The 20,380-nt window shown below is 40.1% G+C and overlaps 1 protein-coding gene across 2 annotated transcripts in view; it reads right to left on the bottom strand.

Annotated features, from left to right (window-relative positions):
- macrod1 (mono-ADP ribosylhydrolase 1) overlaps positions 1-20,380 on the bottom strand; it is a 100,523-nt gene that overhangs the window by 78,740 nt on the left and 1,403 nt on the right. For both annotated transcript variants that reach the window (XM_028588884.1, XM_028588882.1), the window contains exons 2-3: positions 20,071-20,169; positions 19,451-19,558 (exon numbers count right to left, since the gene is read on the bottom strand). In XM_028588884.1, coding sequence (XP_028444685.1) covers positions 19,451-19,558; positions 20,071-20,169 — 207 coding nt within the window. The remainder of the gene's footprint in view (positions 1-19,450; positions 19,559-20,070; positions 20,170-20,380) is intronic.

Genomic DNA, 20,380 nt, shown 5'->3' with positions numbered 1-20,380 from the left:
AAAAGATTAGTCTATTACTTCGATCTACAGAAAATGAATCTACAACTATTGATACACATTACATTCATAAGTCCTTTTCTAAGCAAAAATGCTAATAAAAAAAAATCCTTGTTTCAGCTTCCCAATTGTGAGTATTTGTTAGTCATATGTGATAGTAAAGTGAAAATCTTTATGATTGAACTGTTAGTTGGATGAAACACACAACAGCTTATACACCAGACGATTAACCAATTAACTGAAAGATACAGATTAATCACACAGCCACACAGAATGGTATTCTCACAGTATCTGTCATCATATTTCCCCACCCTACAAGAGGGCATTTGAATTTGGAGTCATTTAAGTTGAAGGCAAAGTTAGTCAAAAATACTGTATTACTTTAAAACAGCTGAAATTTGCCTTGCATTGTGTTAGGAAAAGTTCATTAGTTGACTCAGGTCGTCCAGTTTTATAGGTCGTAGTGCAGTATAGAAAGTTCTGTGACCAGGGATCACAGCCGGACCGCTACACTGTGCATCTCAACAGAAAAACAAACCTAATACACACTGCATGAAAAAGGAACCTGCTTTCTGACTGCCTCTCAATGACCCCACTAATATTATTTAAGGGAGGAGGAACTTCAAAGGAAAACGCTAACAAAGCCAGAGATCAAAACAGGAAGAGGAGAGGGTAGAGAGGGAAAATTGAGGGAAGGATGGGGATGAGTGATAGATATATATATATATATATATATATATAGAGAGAGAGAGAGAGAGAGAGAGAGAGAGAGAGAGAGAGCCTGTAAGTGTTCCATTCTTACTTTGAGTAGCTCTCTTTCTCTTTTCCAACCTGTGTTACTGTGTATCAGTAATATTGGATGAGTTTTGGTGTGTTTTTTTTTGTTGTTTTTTTTGCTGCATTTGTTTTTGTTTTTTAAGAGCACTGAAGCTTCCTTTCATTCTGTGCAGAAATCCTTTTTCCTTTAAAAATGTCACCTTCAGATGTGATAATGAAAACACTCTTATGTATAAACATAAAAATGGGTGCAAAATGCTATTCCATTCATTGGTCGTCTTTTTTTCTACACAGATGAATAAAGACTTCTAAAAGGAAAAGTAGGTGCACAAGTTCTCTTTGTGCGGTGTGTGTGTGTGTGTGTGTGTGTGTGTGTGTGTGTGTGTGTGTGTGTGTGTGTGTGTGTGTGCGGTTCATTAAATCTGAAACAAAGGCTGGAGATTTCAAATAATGCACTGGGATGGCTTAAAAAAATATAAATCAATGGGAAGCTCAAGATTATTAAAATGATTTATGACGAGACAGAGTGGACCTCGTTAAATCACACACACTGGATGAATACATCAGCTGCTCCAATTCAATTTGGAAGAATCTGCCAGCAGACGCATGTTTTTATCCCGAGTTGGTTACATGTTAGCCTGCGTTGTATGTTTCACCAAGAAACATACATGAGAAACTGTATTTGTGTGTGTGTGTGTGTGTGTGTGTGTGTGTGTGTGTGTGTGTGTGTGTGTGTGTGTGTGTGTGTGTGTGTGTGTGTGTGTGTCCTGAAGACATGCCTCTCATTCTAAGTGAGTGCTAATACTTGTGTAAGCATGGATCAATAAAGCGAACGGGGGAGTGTATAAGTGTCCATCTTAGAGTGACTGCCTGTGTTGGGTGTTAGTGAAGGAGAGAGTCAGAAGAAAAGTAATTTATTTAGATAGAAATGGGTTGGTGTACAGTGTGTCTGTGTCTGAGAGGGAGATAAAAACATACTTCGTATGAATGTTTATCCGAAGGATTCGTGATTATACGTGTGTGCGCCAACGGGTACTGTAAATGTGATGCAGCTGTATCTCCACGTCTGTGCTCTTTACAACAATGCCCAGAGTTCTTATCCGTCATTATAGAGACCTTTCACTTTTGCAGTCTATTATCTAGCGTTGCGCCCTCCAGCTTAATTATTGTAACTCACATTACACCCAACAAAAAGATGTATACTCAGAGACTCGAGCAGACTCAAGACTAAAATGTACCCTTGCACTGCAACAAATGGAATCAAAGTGGATTTTTCAGATATGCCTCCATTGTGTTAATGGAGTAGTAAAACATGTTCAAGATATGGAACGCGTTCTACATGGATTGTGCATTCAAGCACAAGTCTCTTCAGTCTCAATGCCTTGCCTTAATTCAGTGTATTTCTGAGTACTTTGCCTCTATTTCATCAACAAATGAGCTCAACTCACCGATTTGCAATAAAATGGTCAGTTGCATTTTAAAATCCGAGCTCAGTGTTTTCTTCAGCACAGGGCTGTTAAGAGTGATGTAAAGCTGCATAGCACGATGAAGTGGCTTCCAGGGTTTGCATCCATAATAAGATGCTTTGGCAAAAGGTCAATGTATTCCTGTAAATGCATGCATTTGAGGAAATGTATGCATGCATGCATGCATACACACACACACACACACACACACACACATATATATATATATATATATATATGTATATATATACACACACACACACACATACATTCTAGCTATGCACTCAGAACAGAATAAATTCGCCACAATCTTTTTTTTTTGGATACAAATATGAAAATCAAACAGTGTGGACTGTTTCCTTTCAGACTGCAGATTAAACTCACAGCAGTCAAGGGAACAGTGGAGAAAGACAGAAAACCGATACAATTTACGGACATGAGAGTGGACATGGGCGTACTATAAACATCAACACACGTACGTGCTGTCAAAAGGTCCATATATGAAACACACAAACAAATGCACAAACAGCACTGCTAAACTTGAAACAATATTTCACAGATTTACAAACCTTAAACCCAAAATCCACACCATAGCTGTAAATCCAGCTGAGGACACACGTGAATTTTAAATCACTCCTAAAAGTCGTCGTTGATGGACATAAACCTGTACACCTTTTCGAGTGACAGGGGACTAGTGGTCCCAATGTACCACGACGGAGCTGCATAACAAACACTGACACGTTTCTCTTCACACACTGCAAGAAACCAGTGAAATACCTCAGAGGTATGAACTGATCTAACAACAACAAAACATGAAGCTGTGGTGGTCTGGGTTCCTCTGTAGCGATGGATGGAGAGCACATCACTGGAATAAACAAGACAAAGAACCAAAGACAGCCTCCGGGGGATTCTAACGACACCAACTGTATGAATTAGGGCGGTCTATCAGAGGGAGAGCCACTTGAGTGCCACTGCAAGAAGCCTCTAGGTGAGATGGAAGAAAAATAAAGCTTCTGCCATAACCATGCTTAAAGCGTGTACAAAAAGATAACCAAATAAAAATTTCTATTTCAACTTCCCAACTTCATGTGTTTTTTTTATCTTTTAATTTAGCCTAATTATCTGGCCTGTATACCACTCGGTTTTTTTGTAACATTGCTGTTAGGAAAAAGAGCATCTGAAATTAAATTGTTTTTTTGTTTTTTTAATTAAAAGCATTTATAACCTCAAGTCGTCTTTGCCTCATTATCTGTCCGAGACTGACATTAAGTGAATAGTTGATTGTTTCCTTTTCTTCACATCAGGCATTCAGTTTCATCTCCTGCCTACACGAGGAAACTGAAGAGAAACAACTCTGGCTGAGGAGCGCTTCAGGCGCTGGGCTCCTGCTGGATGGGGTCCTCCAGAGCTCTCAGCCTTCACTCATAGTCGGCTTACTGCCCACCTCTCCGGGGCTCTACACTCTGGACAGCACTGAGACCTCAGCACTTGTAGTTACGGCAACTTGTGATTTCTCTGGAGCGCTGACTCCAGGCTGTTCTTTAGCAGAGGCAGACACATCGCAGCCAAAAAAATTAATGAATTCCAGGAGCACAGTAAATTCTTCATTACTTGGTTGAAAATGCTATAGAGTGGACTGTGATCATACCAGAGGTCCAGCACACACACAATGTGCAAGGCTGCACAATTTAATGATGAAAATTATATTTAAAAAAATCAACAAACATTATACAAAATAATGTAATATCTATACAACCGGTTATCTACTGCAACCGGCCCCTTGATTGGGATCCGCTCCCAAAAAATGGGTTCTTCTTTGGCCCATGCTACACCCCTCATAGTTTCATAAAAATCGGGCCAGTAGTTTTTCTGTTATCCTGCCGACAAACAGACAAACAAGCAAACATACAGCAAACCGAATTGTAAACACAACACTCCTTGGCGGAAGTAATAATGTAGGAGCTACATTATTTTCTTCTCTCTCAAACTCATAACACTTGGACGGCGACAAACAATTAAAGATAAAGCAGGTGATATTTGTCAATACATCCCATTGAAAGACCAAATCCAACACTTAATGTGAGCTACTAACAAGTCTGATATATATTATTTCTTTGTGCCATAGACCACCATTGTTATCCAAAAACTGTAAAAAACAAAACAAAACAAAAAAACAAAATAAATCAGGGGTTAAGGCGCCAACCATGAATGGCAACGTCCTTGGTCCGACACAAATACTGAGAAAGAAAAGAAAAAAGAATAATCTGTTGGAAGATATTAGGTTATTGGAGACATATCGTATCAACAAATATGTCAAGTAGAAAAATGCAGTTTGAGGTACTCTAGATAACAATCGGTATTACATAGTTTGTCAACTGCAAAATGTCCCGCTTTGCAAAAAAAAAAAAGAAATGTATCCTCAAAAGATATTTGCGTATGTAACGTGTTTACAGTATGTGTAAAAACAATTTAACCATAAATATCTCCCACGACAAATGCACTATTTACTGCTGTTAGCGTTTGATAAAATCTACAATGACCATCTTTCTTATGAAATTATTTGGCTTTTTTAATAATGAAAGTATATATTCATGAAGAGCTTTTAAAGATTTATGTCTTGGAATAAATAGGCCTAGAGCAGCGTTCCATCCACAGGTTAACTTGAAAGGGAGACAGATTAACGCACGGTTTTGGTCTTTTCATGAGATTTGCAGGCAATAAATACAAATATAGAAAAATGCCAGCCTTTAAATGTGCAGAACATTGCTCATCATAAGCAGACAAACCCAGTTTCTTTAATATAATATTAACTTTAACATTTAATAAAACCTTGAGGCCGGCTCTTTCACTACCCACACAAAAATGTGCAAAGATTAACAACACACATGTGGCCGGGTTAGCTCAGTTAGAGCAGGCACACATATATAGAGGTTTACTCCTCGACGCAGTGGCCCTTTGCTGCATGTCATTCCCCCTCTCTCTCCCCTTTCATGTCTTCATCTGTCCTATGGAAATAAAAGGCCTAAAATGGCCACAAAAAAAAATGCACATGCACGCAGCTGTTGATCTTGCGGTAGACACACAAAGTAAAGGGTATAATAAATCTTTTCAATGCTTGACATTACTGTGATTGAGGTGTCCTTTGTATCTCAATGCACCACAGTGTCCCTGGCTTTCACCCACAGTTTGCTTTTAGTTAGCTTGATATACATCAGGAACCAAACGTCAGGGATAAATATTCTTCATTTTTTAATCATCAGTGTGTTGAAAGTGAAATGACAAAAGCAATGTTCTTGCATGTGCACTGAAAACAGATGTTTACCAGGGGCTTTGAAAAACAAAACATTATGCTTTAATCAACTGGAATAATTTAAATAAAATGGCACAGGTTGAATAGATTACCAGTTTAAAAGCTCAATAAATTTGTAGCTAGGATTATATAAATCAGGTAAATCTGTGACAATAAAATGTGCTGTATATGGGCTACAACCAGACATTCATTCTCTCTTATCTGGACTTAACAGGACAAACTGTAGGATGTTATGTTGACCTTTCAACTCCATGCACTAAATCCACTGATTCATGTCCCACTTTCAGGGAACATCTACACTTTACAAACTGATGCGCTGATTGATCGGCCTGTCTGTCAGTCTGGCTCTAACAAGGGTTGTCCACCTATGGACAATGGTGACAACAGGATGAGTGGATAAATAGTTCCTATAAATAGGCTTGTCATTTCCTAAGCTCTGATGATGCAGCGGGGCCGACAGCATGCGCATCGGGCACCACTTCACAACAACGCCTGATAGATCGCAATTACAAGATGGTAATTGTGTGCAGTGTGTGCTGTGTGCAGTCTCAGTACTCTTTGCGTGTCTGTGTGTGTGATTATGTGACAAAAGCATTTTTTGTGATGAGCACATTTGAGCGGACAATAAGGGCTCCTTGTATTTCCTGGTGGAGACAGGGTAAGAGGACTCAGGTTTAGATTAAAGCCCATTTTGGAGGTTACAATGGTGCATCCTTTGTACTTTGTTCACTAAGCTATGATTACAAAGATGAGAGAAAATGGAGGCTTATTATCAGGCTGCATTATACTTTATTATTCAAACAGCACTGCCTACAACGAGGATAATCTTCCCCCAATGTGCTTTTTATTTCCATGTCTAATTTGTTCTCATTCCGTCTTGTGTGTCTTAGTTCTAGTTAACATTATTTGCACAGCTGGTTCAGTGAAACAGGGTTGGATTCAATGTCAAAAAACTAAATGAAAAACATCAATCATAATAGGTTGATAAACTCATTAAAAAAAGGCCATTCATCAGGTGATTGTGGGCGCACTTAGCGTGCGTTTTCTTTTGTTTTGGAGCTGCTCAAGTATTCGACCTATGCAGCCAAGGAGTCGAGGACTTTGGATGCACAGCCAAAGTCTTAATGCTAGGCTGATTACTTGTCTGGCACTAAAACCAATATTTGAAAAAAGGTGGACTAATAATTGTCATAAAGAACTGGGAATGCAAATGATTATTGCTACACTAAGGAGTGCATTAAGTGAGACAGCACAGAAAACTGAACTCTGCCCTACACAAGAAAAGACATACAAGTTTGACAGCTGGCTGCTATACAAACTGCACATTATTGTCACACTGCCACAACCTCAGAGGACTTGCTTTATATAATATCAATAAGTCTGGTCGCATTTAGTCAGCCATTTTGGACGTCAAATGAAGCCTCTCAATTAGTAATATAATCACATGACTATTTCATTTTTTTTTTTCAATTAGCTTCTTACTATGACTTATGGCAGCCTACATGAATACATCTGCCAAATTTAGTGCAGTTCTGTCTATTTTACATTTACCTATTATAATTATTTTCTTGTATTTAATATATCACCTTAAAGCACTTTGGTAAATATTTATTGTTTTTAATAGTGCTCTATAAGTACATTCTTCGCTTGACTTTCCAACCTTGGAATTAAGAATGACTGCACCTGACCATTTTTTTATAACTTTTCTAGAACAGACCATCTTTATGTAACGACTGTCCAGGTGTGTGGAGGTGTTAAAGTAAGGTAGGTTTTGAACTTCATGATAAAGTTCAAAGACAAAGGGTTTTAGAGACAGAGATCAGGAAGGCAATAGGATGCTGTCAGGAAGAGGCTATGATCGGAGGCCTTTAAGTGTGGCCATTTGGTAGCATGATTATCTGACGAAATTTCCATTGTTCTTCTTTAATTCAGGATGACATTGTGTTCATGTTAGCCGATTTCTTGTTGGAAGGGGTTATGCTCTAACCAATCAATAGTAAGTGATGAATCTGTCAGGCCAACGTTATTTCCAGACGACGTGGAAGCTATGGTGGCGGTTACTTTACATTTGTCACAAAGGCCGAAAAAGGAAAGATTCAAAAGGTCTGCAGCCAGGTTAATCATTCAGAACAGTTGTTAACACTTGCCGTTGGACGGCACTTTGAACAGTCTAGTTTATTTTAAGCATACTGTACCCTTAATCTCTCAACCATACTTAAGAAGAAAAAGGTGAAATTTCCCGTTCCAAAAGCTTTGAGATTGTCAATCTTTACCTTTATCACAGACGGAACAAAATCGTTAAACTAAATCCAGCAATGGCTTCCCCTCCTGCACCTTCAGAAGATCTTCTCCCGGCATACCAGGAGTCACAACGCTACGCAACAAACCAACAGATTTGAAAGCAGCACTTGCCTTGATGACAGAAGCTCTGATGGGCCAAGTGCTGATGATCAAGCTGACTCCTTTTCTCTTTTACTCCCTCATTCACTCCATCTCCTTCCATCTCCCACATTGGCCCAATCAGGCTAATGAGGCTCGCACTTCCTCCATCCCGTCCTGCTCGCTAAAGTGGCGATTGATTGGAGGGGTGGGAAAGCTTTTAACAAGGGAGGGGTGGGAGAGAAATAATTAGTACGAAGGAGTTTTTCTGCAAACTCCTTCACTTCGGCTTTTCTTATTCCATTTATTTACTGACCTGGACAACATTAGGGATTAACTCTCGAAGGGTATGTTAACTTCTCAAAGTCAGGGTGTAAATCAATCTGAAGCTGTAAACTAAGGCCCGTTTGTCTAATGCCAATGTCTCGCTCCTCTCGGGTCACATCCCTGCGATGATGTCTAAATGTAAGCGGTAAAGAAAAAAAGGGGGGGGGGGGGGAGAGGGAGGGAGAGGACAAAACTCTGGAGATGCACCATAAAGAATCATAGCTTTTCTTCCATCTCCCACTCACACAAACTGGACATTAGAGCATCCAGCAGAAACTCTGGGCACTGAACCTTGAAAGCTCAAATTTTTCAGTACACGGAGAGCATTAATTTCGCTGCCCAAATGACCAGTAAAGTGGTCTTTCTGACAGTTGTACCGTAATTAACTCGGACAGATATGAACTGGAAAAACTAGAGCAGCAGCACTGTCTAAACTCATGCTGCAGCCTCCAAACTTCGCCCACGGCAAAGACACAGATACAAGAGGACAGAGTGGACATAACACGACTTCAGTGCAGTGATGAAAAGTATGAGATACAAGCGTCTAGATTTAAGCTAGGACAAGGCGAGGGTCGGCAGTGTGCATGTTAAGAAACCTCCAAAAAGTGCTAGAAAAAACTAGCAGAAATCTACTGCTGAACATAAAACCAAATGTCAGTCAAGCCCAGTTTAAAAAGCTACTTTTCAATTACGTTTTGAAGCATATAGACCCTGATTCCTCACAGTGGTGAGCCTTAGATCGTCTCAAGCCTTAAGGATATGAAATACGCCCACAGCCTTCAATTTACTTTACCATTAAAAATGAGCCACTTTAAGTGGGTGTGAAAGAGTAATGTTCTATTCATTTGATTTGTACATGTATCATGAAGAGGATTAAGTGAGAAAGGCCTCAAAACAAATACAGGGAGAAATTACTATAGCTTAGATATTACCTCTTTTCAGAAGCAATATTACTGCACAGAGATGATGGTAATTATAGCAAGCATGTCTCCTCAGTGACAGGCTACTCTAACATTAAAGATTTAAATTTCATTTTTAATGTCACACTGGTTCTATAAAGGAACTTTATTTTTAATTTACACAGCTTTTGATAAAGTCCAGTCTTTAGTACAGAAGAAAAATATATTCAAGCACATTTATGATTGAGACATTTGCTGTGTTTACACATTAAATACGGTAATTTAAAAGGTCCTGTCACTGCTGTCTGTGGCTGTGAATCAAAGATGACACCCAGTGGCTCTGCACGAACAGTAAAACCACTTAGGCTACAGACTAGAGCCTATGTATTGATCTATTACTTTTATTTAATCAACTGGAAATTAATCAGTAACAATTTTGATAATCAATTAATTAATTAATAAGTAATTTTCAAGCAACTGTGCCAAAGTTTTCTGTTTCCAGGCTCTGCTTTCCTGCTTTTCTTTGTCAGATGATAGTGAACTACATTTTCTTTGGTTTTGAACTGTTGTTTGGATAAATCCTAGACTGGATCGACGCCAATTAATTTACCAGATAATCGCCGTATGTATTTTGTCCATAGCAAATCCCCCGCCAATCGGTTCCAAATACTCACAGTTAGAGAGTAGATGCCGTAAACATATTTTTTGTAAATCTTTACAATTGTTTCCCGAACAAACCAAGCAGGCCTGCCTTGTTGCACGATCAAAATTTTCTTCAAAACTGTTTTTTGATTTGATGAACTTTCTTTTAATTTTCAGAGTGTAACGTTGCTCAAATATTCCGGTTAATTTTCCTCGATGCGACCGGAGTTTAAAGTAAAGACAAAGAAAGCAGAAAGTGAGGGACATCCGGCGGAACTATCCGGTAAATGAACCTTGGTCGATCCAGACAACCCACACAGTTGACTAATCACTCACTTACTCTCCCCCTCTCACACACATTGACCAACTCTGACAGACTTGCTCTCTCCTCGTTTTTCAACATGAAATAAAATAAAATAAAAAAGTTGTCAAATTTGCAGGTCGCGGGCGCCCAGATGGCTCAGTTGGTGGAGCAGGCGCCCATGTGTGGGGGTTTGCTCCTTGACGCAGCGAGCCTGGGTCTGGCTCCGACCTGCGGCCCTTTGCTGCATGTTGTTCCCCCCTCTCTCCCCTTTCATGTCTGTGGCTGTCCTGAAAAAAATTATATTTTGCAGGTCGCACATGTGCGAGTAGTTCTAAAAAATACTCGTACTGTCCCAAATATGGTCGCAGTCTGGAGCCCTGCCAAACTACGGTATGTGGGAAATGTGTGGTTTGACAAGACAAAGGCCTTAATTCTAAAACATATGTTTGGCACAAAGCCAAAACAGCTTATCATCCAAGGAACACCATACCCACTGTGAAGATTGTTGGTGGTAGCAACTGGAGGCCTGCTTTGGGCTGCTTCTCTTCAGCTGGGTCAGGGGCTCTTGTCAAGATAGACAGGATAATGAATAGCTCAAAATATCAAGATATGTTGGCATAAAACCTGCTGGCCTCTGTCAGAAAGCTGAAGATGAAGAGGAACTTCACATTCCAACATGACAATGACCCAAAGCACTCACCCAAGTGGACTAAGGCATGGCCTCAAACATGGAAAATCTAAGTCGTTGACCTCGATCCCATCGAAAACATGTATGACCTAAAGAGAGCTGTACACAGGAGATCCCCTCACAATTTGACAGCATTTTTTTTTTTTTTGCAAATAAGAGCGGGTGACAATCGCAAAGTAAATAGAGATTTATTCCCAAAGACTTGCTGTTGTAACAAATGCAGAGGGTGCTTCCACAGAGCTATTAGTTAGGTCGGGGTGTGCAGACGAATGCAATCATCGTGTTATTAAACATTTTAAATGTTCCTAATAACTGACAATTTGTTGTTTTCTCTGGAGTTTTGTTTGATGGAAGATCACATAAAAGATGGAACACACCTGACATTCACTTCATTGTTATTTCGGTCCATTTAAAAAAACTGCAATTTCATAAGGGTGTGTAGACTTTAGGTGGTCATGGCAGCGCTAAGTTCTGACAGCACATCATATTTACTCCAAAACCTAAGCAGTATCAGCAATACCAATTTGCCTCTGGAAGTGCTTGTGTGGGTTGGTACAGACAGTTGACAGGTATATTGTGAGAATGTGTCCTTTAGCGCAGCTTCACAAAACACAAAGTCAGGGCAGTGGGGATACTGCTATAGGAACTAGAGCTAAGGAAGTACAGTTACTACGGCAGGGAGAAACAGTGCGGTTCATGAGGGATCTGTAACTGGTTCTGCTTCACAGCAGCAGCATATGAGCCCATTTTGCTTTTTTGAGTAAACAATACAACTCTTAATTAATTCTTACAAAAGTAGAAAGGTCAGCTGAGAGCCAGATTTGTATTTTATCTTGCTTTAATTTAAGCACCCCTTATGCATCAAAACAAACACACACACAAATACATTCAGGCCCATGTTATAGTATCTGGTCTTCTTTTCACGGTCTATGTATCTGTTTTGAGGCTTTCTTAGAGCACACACACACACCCATGTAAAATATGTGTCTGCGATAGCAAACTTGGTGTGACATTTTGCATCTTGCGATATGAGCCTGTCCTAAGAGGAGCTGACAAGAGCTCAAGGGTAGATGTATGGTTACTGCAGCACAGAGAGACATAGAGAGCACACACTGTGAGGGCCTGTGGGACCTCAACAGTCTCTGTTCTGGGATTTCCATCACCTCCTCTGACCCCTGTTACTACCAGGGAGGCTGGCTGGATCACAACAACACGTCTCTCCTGATTAAAACCTTGGATAAGTGACTTGATGAAAAAGTGGCAGCCATCCTGTTTCTATGCTGTTTTGCTGCACCATTTCATATTTATCTCTAGTTGTTACTGTTGTTGTTGTTAAAGTGATCCTGTTACCGATCGGTTACTGTTTTTGTTTTTTTTGTTGACCTTGTAAAGTGCCTTTGAGTACCTTTTAAAGTGCTGTATAAAATAGATATTATTACTATTATTATTATTATTATCCAAGGATGAAATGCAGCCTTGAAAACATAAATTCCTCAGGCAGGAAAAAAAAATGCTACAGCTGGCTACAACTTGCTTATCCACTAACAAGTGCTACATGATGCACATACTTAAAACAAACAGACTATCAACAGCTTAAGCACTGAGACTGGAGTAGATATTGTGGCATTCAAAGTCAATCTGTGACAAAAATCACTTAATCCTTGGCTTGATGCTGTTAAATCCCTTATAAAGTGGTTACGCATGCAAAGATAGATTTCCACTCCATGTCTCCTATTACTCCAGTCAAATGAGGAAAATGCAGCTCAGGTGAGATCTGAAAAACAATTTTAGCCGCTCTGAAGCAATTTACAACAACAAGTCAGGCCTGACAGTCTTCCATACACGCTCGAGCAGTGGCGAAAGCATGGATGTCTGCCAGGTGCTAAGCACAGCGTTAAGCTCCATTGACAAAGCCAGCTAAGAATCCGTGAAGCCTTGCAGAAGGAGTGTGATGCTGTGCCACTGTAGGGCAACGCTCTTGTAAGGGGCTCTATACCTGCAGGACCGAGGGGTTCACCTGTGTTATCCTCTTAAAATCACCAAACGGGATCACTGAACACATCTCTCTCACCTTTCTCCTCCAGCTGTTCTAGTTGATGTCCTTCCATCTGTCTGTCTGTCTGTCTGTCTGTCTGTCTGTCTGTCTGTCTGTCTGTATCTATGCCCACACAACGCCCTGGTCCCTTCATCCTCTTTATCCTCTATAACCCCCAAGGCCCATAACCAACCTCCACTACAGCTATCAGTCTTCATCAACCACAGACTTTTCTGGAATCAATAAAAGATGCTCCACCGCTGGGTTGAATTTATATTGGAGGCATCCAAGCTCAAACACTGATGTTCAATTATTGATGCTTACCCCCACACCCATCCTCTTATACGTAGTTCTGTAATAATGAAACATTCAAGCTACATATTAATGTATCTATCTTTACATTTTACAGTGAGATAACGTCAAAGCTCTGATTACCATATCAGGCTTTCCGACAGTGCTGTATATCCAGAAACTAAAGACCATATATGAAAAAGAAAAGGAGAAAATCCTCACATTTGAGACGCTGGAGTCAGAGTAGGTTTGGCATTTTTGCTTGAAAAATGACCGAAACAATTTATCGATTATCAAAATTGATTGACAATAGATTAATAGATTTATTATTGCAGCTCTAAAAAGATATTACACATTGCATTACAATACAATACATTTAACAGACAAAACTAACATTAGTCAAAATAATCAGCAGATTTATTGATAATGAATATAATCAGCAACCCTGATGTTTTTATTTGAAAACTAGATGTGAAAAACTGGAGTTGTCTTCAAGGACAAGACATTTAAATGTCGCAGCGCATTCAGCGCAGCAGTTTGTGCCACTAAAACAACTGGAGCGAGACAGCGAGGTACCATCAGTTGAGAACTCAAGAACCAGGAGTAACCAAACATCTGGATGTTATGAATATGGTGAGCTCAAGAAGACAGTCTGAAAAATGTTAACATTCTAAGAAAAACTTTCCACGTCCCCAAAACAAACAGCTTGACGGTGGTGTGTTGAAAATGTGAAGGGGGGGGGGGGACAGCATATAGAAACATGCATCCTCTTTACACCCCTCAATTACTCCGTCCCAAAAAGTTTATATTAGCCAACTGAACTTTATTTTATATATACACACACTTTTAAATAAAGTATATTAGCCTACCTTGTCTTACTCAGAATCAGTTTTTGCAGAAGGGGCTAATGTTTAGTTAGAGTTGTCTTATTTTCAGGCCAGAATGTGTTAAAGGTTATGATGTGTTTGAGATGATGTCTTGACTGAATTGCACAATTTGATTTAGTCAGAATCTCATCTTTTTTCTGTGAAAGCTTTTCAAGTCTTCCATTAGTTAATAACTGGCTTGTTTGTGCTTGGCTTCTCTAAAGAAATGCTTGTCCTTATGATCAACAAAGTTCCTTTTTAAAAGCCTACATCACAATGATGCCACGCTGACAGTAAAAAATACGCATTCAGTGGAGTCTGTAAGTGAGACAAAGTCTGACCTTTTTTTTCCTCCCTGTCTGTCAACATCAGGTCAACATCCCGCCCCTGCTATCCACCCGCTCATCGGTCCAGCTTTCTTTCTAGGTTTCTTATCTGTGAGGAAGTTACAGTACAGTCTACAGACACCCTCTCTCTCTCCCATCCTGTCTGTCACCTGCAGGCCAAGAAAACTATTGGCTCTTATCTTGTATCTCTCAGCTGTTGCCACGGTGAGTGGGTTTCCAGCACCATCCAACAGCTTTATCTCTGACCTGCAGAGGAAAACCTGGGAGACCCTATCTCATGCATGCATACACAAACATCATAGGACACCTGCACTCAAAAGTACACCACAAGCACGCACACCCGTCCTGATATAGCACCGCACACACACACATCCATAGAGCCATGTTCATGTGCGCTGTTTATTTCTGGCAGCAGGTATATACATGCAGACACACACACACACACACACACACACACACACACACACACACACACACACACACACACACACACACACACACACACAGCGAGCAGAAATTGTGACAATGACAAGTGGTTCAAGCTCTAAAGACTGAGATAGGACCAGAATATTCTTTATCACTTGACGGTGCACGGCTTAATTTTAGGGACAGTTTTTTATAGTCTAGCCTGAAAGATTTAGCAGCCGACTCTGCTTCTGCATTTACTCTCACACACAGTGTTAGCTCCACTGGAAAAAAGGACATTACACAAAGAAATACTGAGAGAACTTATATGTCCAGTTTTTAAATCTTTTTCAATTAAATATAAATTCTACGCAGAGAAAAAAAGGTAGGGCAAAATAAAAGGCATTTAATGTCAAACACGTTAAAATCACGACAAGGGCTGAGAGTAAGTGCTGGAATGGAAATGAGGAATACAACTTTTGCGAGGGAAAATGCAGCTCAGTAGAGCTAAGCAAATTTGCATTTAATCAATTTGAAAAAAGGTTTTAATGCAAAGTTAGTTGCAGAGACGTCGTTACACACACACACACACACACACACACACACACACACACACACACACACACACACACACACACACACACACACACACTCCAAGAACTCATCACTCCAAAGACATTTCATTGTGCAATCCATCTTAATCAGCAAGCCCATCAGAGACAATATATCCTCCCCTCCATCTCTCTCTCCTTCTCCGGACGGAGTGATTGAGGGGTGTAAAGAGGAGGATGTTTCTGCCCGCCGTCCCCTCCCCTCCATATCCCCCCCACCCACCCCCACCAGGAAGGCTCTTAAGTGCTTGTGGGTTTTTATGTTTGTAGTGTTTTATAGGAGTGGGCAAGAGCCAGGGGCTGTAAAAGTGTGGAAGGAAGGAGGGAGGGGGCGGAGGAGGGGGAGGAGAAGAGGAGGAGACGTGGGAGGAGTGAAGAGTTACTGTAAATCCGATCTTTATTGAGAGCAACACAAACGACAAACAGCGCCCAGCCTTCATGGAACGCCCTCTTTACCTGATCAATCAGTGCTGAATGAGGGTAGGAAGGAAGGAAGGAAGGAAGGAAGGAAGGAAGGAACAGGGTGGAGCAGCACATCGCTTAGTTTCCACCTGTTCATTCAAAGGTCCCCGGTGCTTCTGTGTCTGTATCCACATTTACATTTGTTTTTGTGTGTCTGTAGTCAATTGCTTACCACCAGCCAGGCCTGGAAGCCCCCCTCCCAACCTGCCTACTAGTCTGACAGTATAGCGTATAATTGGCTACAGTTGGCTTCAATTGAACGTTTGCTGCGTTATGGGCTAAATGATTCTTCAAGGCCTCTCAAAGAAATCCGCAAAACTCCCTTCCAATGTCAAAAACCACAGGCGCTGATTTGGCTGCTTTCTTTTTTTAAAGATTATTTTTTGGGGGCTTTTCCCTTTAATCAACAGTGACAGTGGATAGACAGAAAAGAGGGAGAGAGAGAGCGGATGACACGCAGCAAAGGGCCGCAGGTTGGATTCGAACCCGAACTCAGCCTACATGGGGAGCACGCTCTTACTGGGTGAGCTAGAGGTCGCCCCTGATTTGGCTGCTTTCTAACGCTTTGCTTTTAGAGCTGCAACAGGAGAATAAGCTTGCAAGCAATGTTCTAAATGAGCATAACTGTCTCTTTTATAATTGTTCTCTTGACCCTCGATGTCTATTGGCCTCTCTCTTTTATTTTAATGTCATATCTCTTTAAGTGCGACTGACATCACTGAAAGCATCTTAGTCAATCAGTTAGTCATCGAATGAAAATGTCAGCCGCTTAGTCGACAAAATGACTACGGAGACAGTCAGCTGGCCGGCCAGTCAGTCAAACAGAATAAGGACGATGAGACCAAAACCCGTCTGCGGGTACCCTGTACCTGCTTGTTGCCATGGCAATGCAGTTTGAGATTTAAATACTAGCCTGTGTCCTCTCCCTACCTCTCTTTTATCTTCTTTTCACTCCTCCAGACTCTCCCCTCGCTTTTTTGTGAGTCGGTGTGCTGACTCTCTCTCACGCTCTGTCTCTCAGTCATGTTTCCTCTGGCATTGTCTCCCCCCCCTCACCTTGCCTTGTCCTCTCTGCTAAATGACACTTTACTGGCTGTTTCCTCTTGTTAATTCCATGCTACTTTGCATCGTGCGACTCTGTAAAAAGCTCTTGTAAAATGCACACTGCAACACAAAGTCGGTGCTACAGACACACAAGAGATAAATTACAATTACTTACTGTATATACACACACGTAATTACTTTAAAATTTGCAGGCAGATGCGTGAATGGTCGCAAGCACACACAAACACAAGCAGTAAAGCCATAAATGAGAGTGAAAGATCAACATAGTCAATGGATTCTGCCACAGCGTGCACCTGCTGACAGTCAGCTGCCAATGAAGATCTATCATTTTCTGCTAAAGCCTCATCATCAAGCATCATTTAGGCATGCTGGCCTGCCTCACTCTCCCCCGATGCACCGTCTGTGCCAAGGCACTGATTAAATTTCCCCCAAATGCCCAAACAGCCTTGTGGGAAAAGGACTTCAGTAAATGAGCTGGCTTTTGGCTCCATCTAATGGTCACTGGAAAAAGCTCTAATCCTACAACAACTGAAGGAAGGAAGTGTGTTATGCGGGCATACTTGTCTTTAAAAATGTATAAAGATCATATCACTCATTTAATAAAATGTACTAGGTTAGATGAATACAGTATATCCACTGACGTTATCAGTTTTTTACTATATTTGGTATCAGCTTTTTATTGCTATTCAGCCTAATTCTGACACCTTTGATTACAGTTTGTTTAACAAATTTTATAACTGCTCAGTATTACATTGGTTTCTCTATGGAAAGCCCAAATAATTATATTTCAGTATTAATAAACTTCCTCATGAGTATTGATATTTTTATTATAATTAACCTAGGAACAAATTAATTTTCTTATTGTCTGCAAGTCATTTAAAAAAACATTTCACCACATTAAAAATGATTTTTTGACAGAACAACTTTTATTTTATTTTAGTATGTTTTCATGTCAGCTTAGACAATTAGCCAATATATTGAAACTTATTTGGCAACAATTTTATCACCAATTAACTATATAAATTATAAATTGTTTGAACAAAGCTAAAATGGCAAATATGGCAAACAATAATAATTATAATTTGAACATCTTTGGGTTTTGGATTGTCATTCCAAAAAATGAAATAAGACATTTGAAGATGTCATTTTTCAATATTTTTCAACATCTCATAGACAAAAAGTGGATTGGTCAAAAAAAAGAAATCAACATGTTTATTGGTAATGAAAATAATCATAAGATGCAGCAGTACCCACCAGTTGCAAAAATGCAACAACAACAAAATTAGAGTTTTGTTTGGTTGTGATAACGGATGGTGTCCCCAGATCAAATGGCTAGGCCAAATACATAGACAGGACAAAAAATAAACAATGATTCTTAAAGCTCCATTGTGTAATTTTTTGAGTTGATTCTTAGCAAAAACCCCTTTGTTCTTTCACAAATATGTACTCATTCATGTGTAATTACTTCCACCAACTAATCAAAGTATTCTCGTCATTCAGAATCATTCAGAATACATACAAGAGTGGCTCGAATGACGGCAGCCATGTTGCGCCTCCATCTTCAAAATACATTAGCCATCCGCCTCTCACGCTTTTAAACTCAGTGGCACCGTGACAAAGGCCAGGGAGAGATTACTCGCCAGGGAAGCGAAAAAGAGAATTAAAACGACAACGCGACAGGCAAAGCAACAAGACCAAAGTTAATATCGGAGTGGCTAGAACAGCTGCGTGTAAACGATGGAGATACTAAGAGCTAATTTCGGGTTCGGCCACCGTAGGAGTTCAAATGCACTCGGAATGGCAAGGGCTAGAAAGTAATACTCGGTTGTCATGTACAATTTCACCGCTAGATGGGAGAAATTCTTACACAATGTAGCTTTAAGGACCTTTAATAAAACAAAACACACCATTTGTGTATACATGCAGTATGTCCAATCCAAAAAAATATATTATATATATTATAATATATATTAATATATTATATTTTAGTATCATAAACTACTTTTATGGTGTTATATCCAAACTAGAATTACCGCCTCATGGTTGTTTGCTGTTGTAACCAGTGAAGTTGCAGTCAAGTTACATCCATGTCTGTCCAGACTCATAATATATGTATTGAAGACTTTGTATTTATGTTTACTGTATGTACGTTAATGAAAACATTACAGTACAGACCTGTTGGTAACCATTTGTCCCTCCCACATCCTGAGAAAACAACATGCCCATAATGAGCACAAACTGCCCTGACGGCTGTTTGTGCTAAATTTATATACAGTACATTCACACGGATGCACATCCAGACTGCGCTCAGTTTAGCACCACGTTTTTAATCCATAATTCTTTCTCATATTTCCCCACTGGTTGGCTTTCTTCTTCATATTGTTCTTGTGCATGTGTTTTTTTAATCCCTTTGCTGGATTTTACATTTGTTGCAAAACAGAGGAAATAAAATTATGTTTCATCTTGTTTTTCCATTTTATTTCATCATGTGTGAAATATGATCACTGGGGACCATGTTGGATGACTATCACACACTGCTCCAACTAAAAACAAACACTTACACATTTAAACACACATACCTGCATTGACAATAGCGTCTATCTCCAGCTTGGTGATGTCACCACTGTAGACGGAAATCTTCTTGTCCAACTTTTCATTCCTCTGGTAGAGAGTTTGTTCAGAACCGCCTGACAATGAGACACACACAAGAAGCTCAGCGCAAGTTTATTCATTAAATCATTGTGGCCCTTCTCCTCATCAGAAGTCCACCTCCTCATCACATCCAGAACTTGAGCGTTCTCATCATCTCATCACCACCAATATCTAGACTCCATAGGGAGGTGTCCTATTCTACTGCCCATCCATTCCTGATCCTGGTCGGGCATTTTACCCTTCCATAAACTTCTGATGTTACATTGCATCTAATGTCAGCATATTCATCTTTTGCTTTGTGTGTGCCTAATTTTGTTTATTTGCCTGCATCAGGTTATATTTTTTATATTTTGCATACAATGTGCTTCCAGCTCTCTTCACGTTATGTTCCTAATTTACAAAGTGCTTTGATGTGATGTGGCCAAACATCTGATAACACTAGTGAAAGTATTCATGTCTTTGCATCGCTCCGGTATAGTCCCACCAGCACCACCACCCAACCCTGAATGATCCTGACAGCGACTTTGACTGATGTTGGGTGTCTGACCTGCAGTGGGAGTCCAGACTGGGACGTCGGCCAGAGGCACGAAGTTAGACGTCCTGTAGTACCCACGCCTGTCCGTCTCAGACAGAGACAGCAAGAAGTCTGATAGAGACAACAGAGAAAGACAGTGGAAGACAGTGAATTGGTTAGCTAGATATAAAATACATATTTTGTAAAGTATTTATTTACGTTAAGGAACACAGGGAAACATAGTACTTTTTGCATACCAGACTGAAGAAAAGCTTGATGAATACAAAAAAAATAGCTCATGTATACCCACCTTATTTTTACGGTCTATGATACCCACCTAATG

Source organism: Perca flavescens, chromosome 10 (assembly GCF_004354835.1).
Source record: "Perca flavescens isolate YP-PL-M2 chromosome 10, PFLA_1.0, whole genome shotgun sequence".
NCBI classification, from domain to species: Eukaryota; Metazoa; Chordata; class Actinopteri; order Perciformes; family Percidae; genus Perca; species Perca flavescens.
The sequence above is the reverse complement of the archived record's forward strand: the minus strand, read 5'-3'. Positions and strand labels throughout refer to the sequence as shown.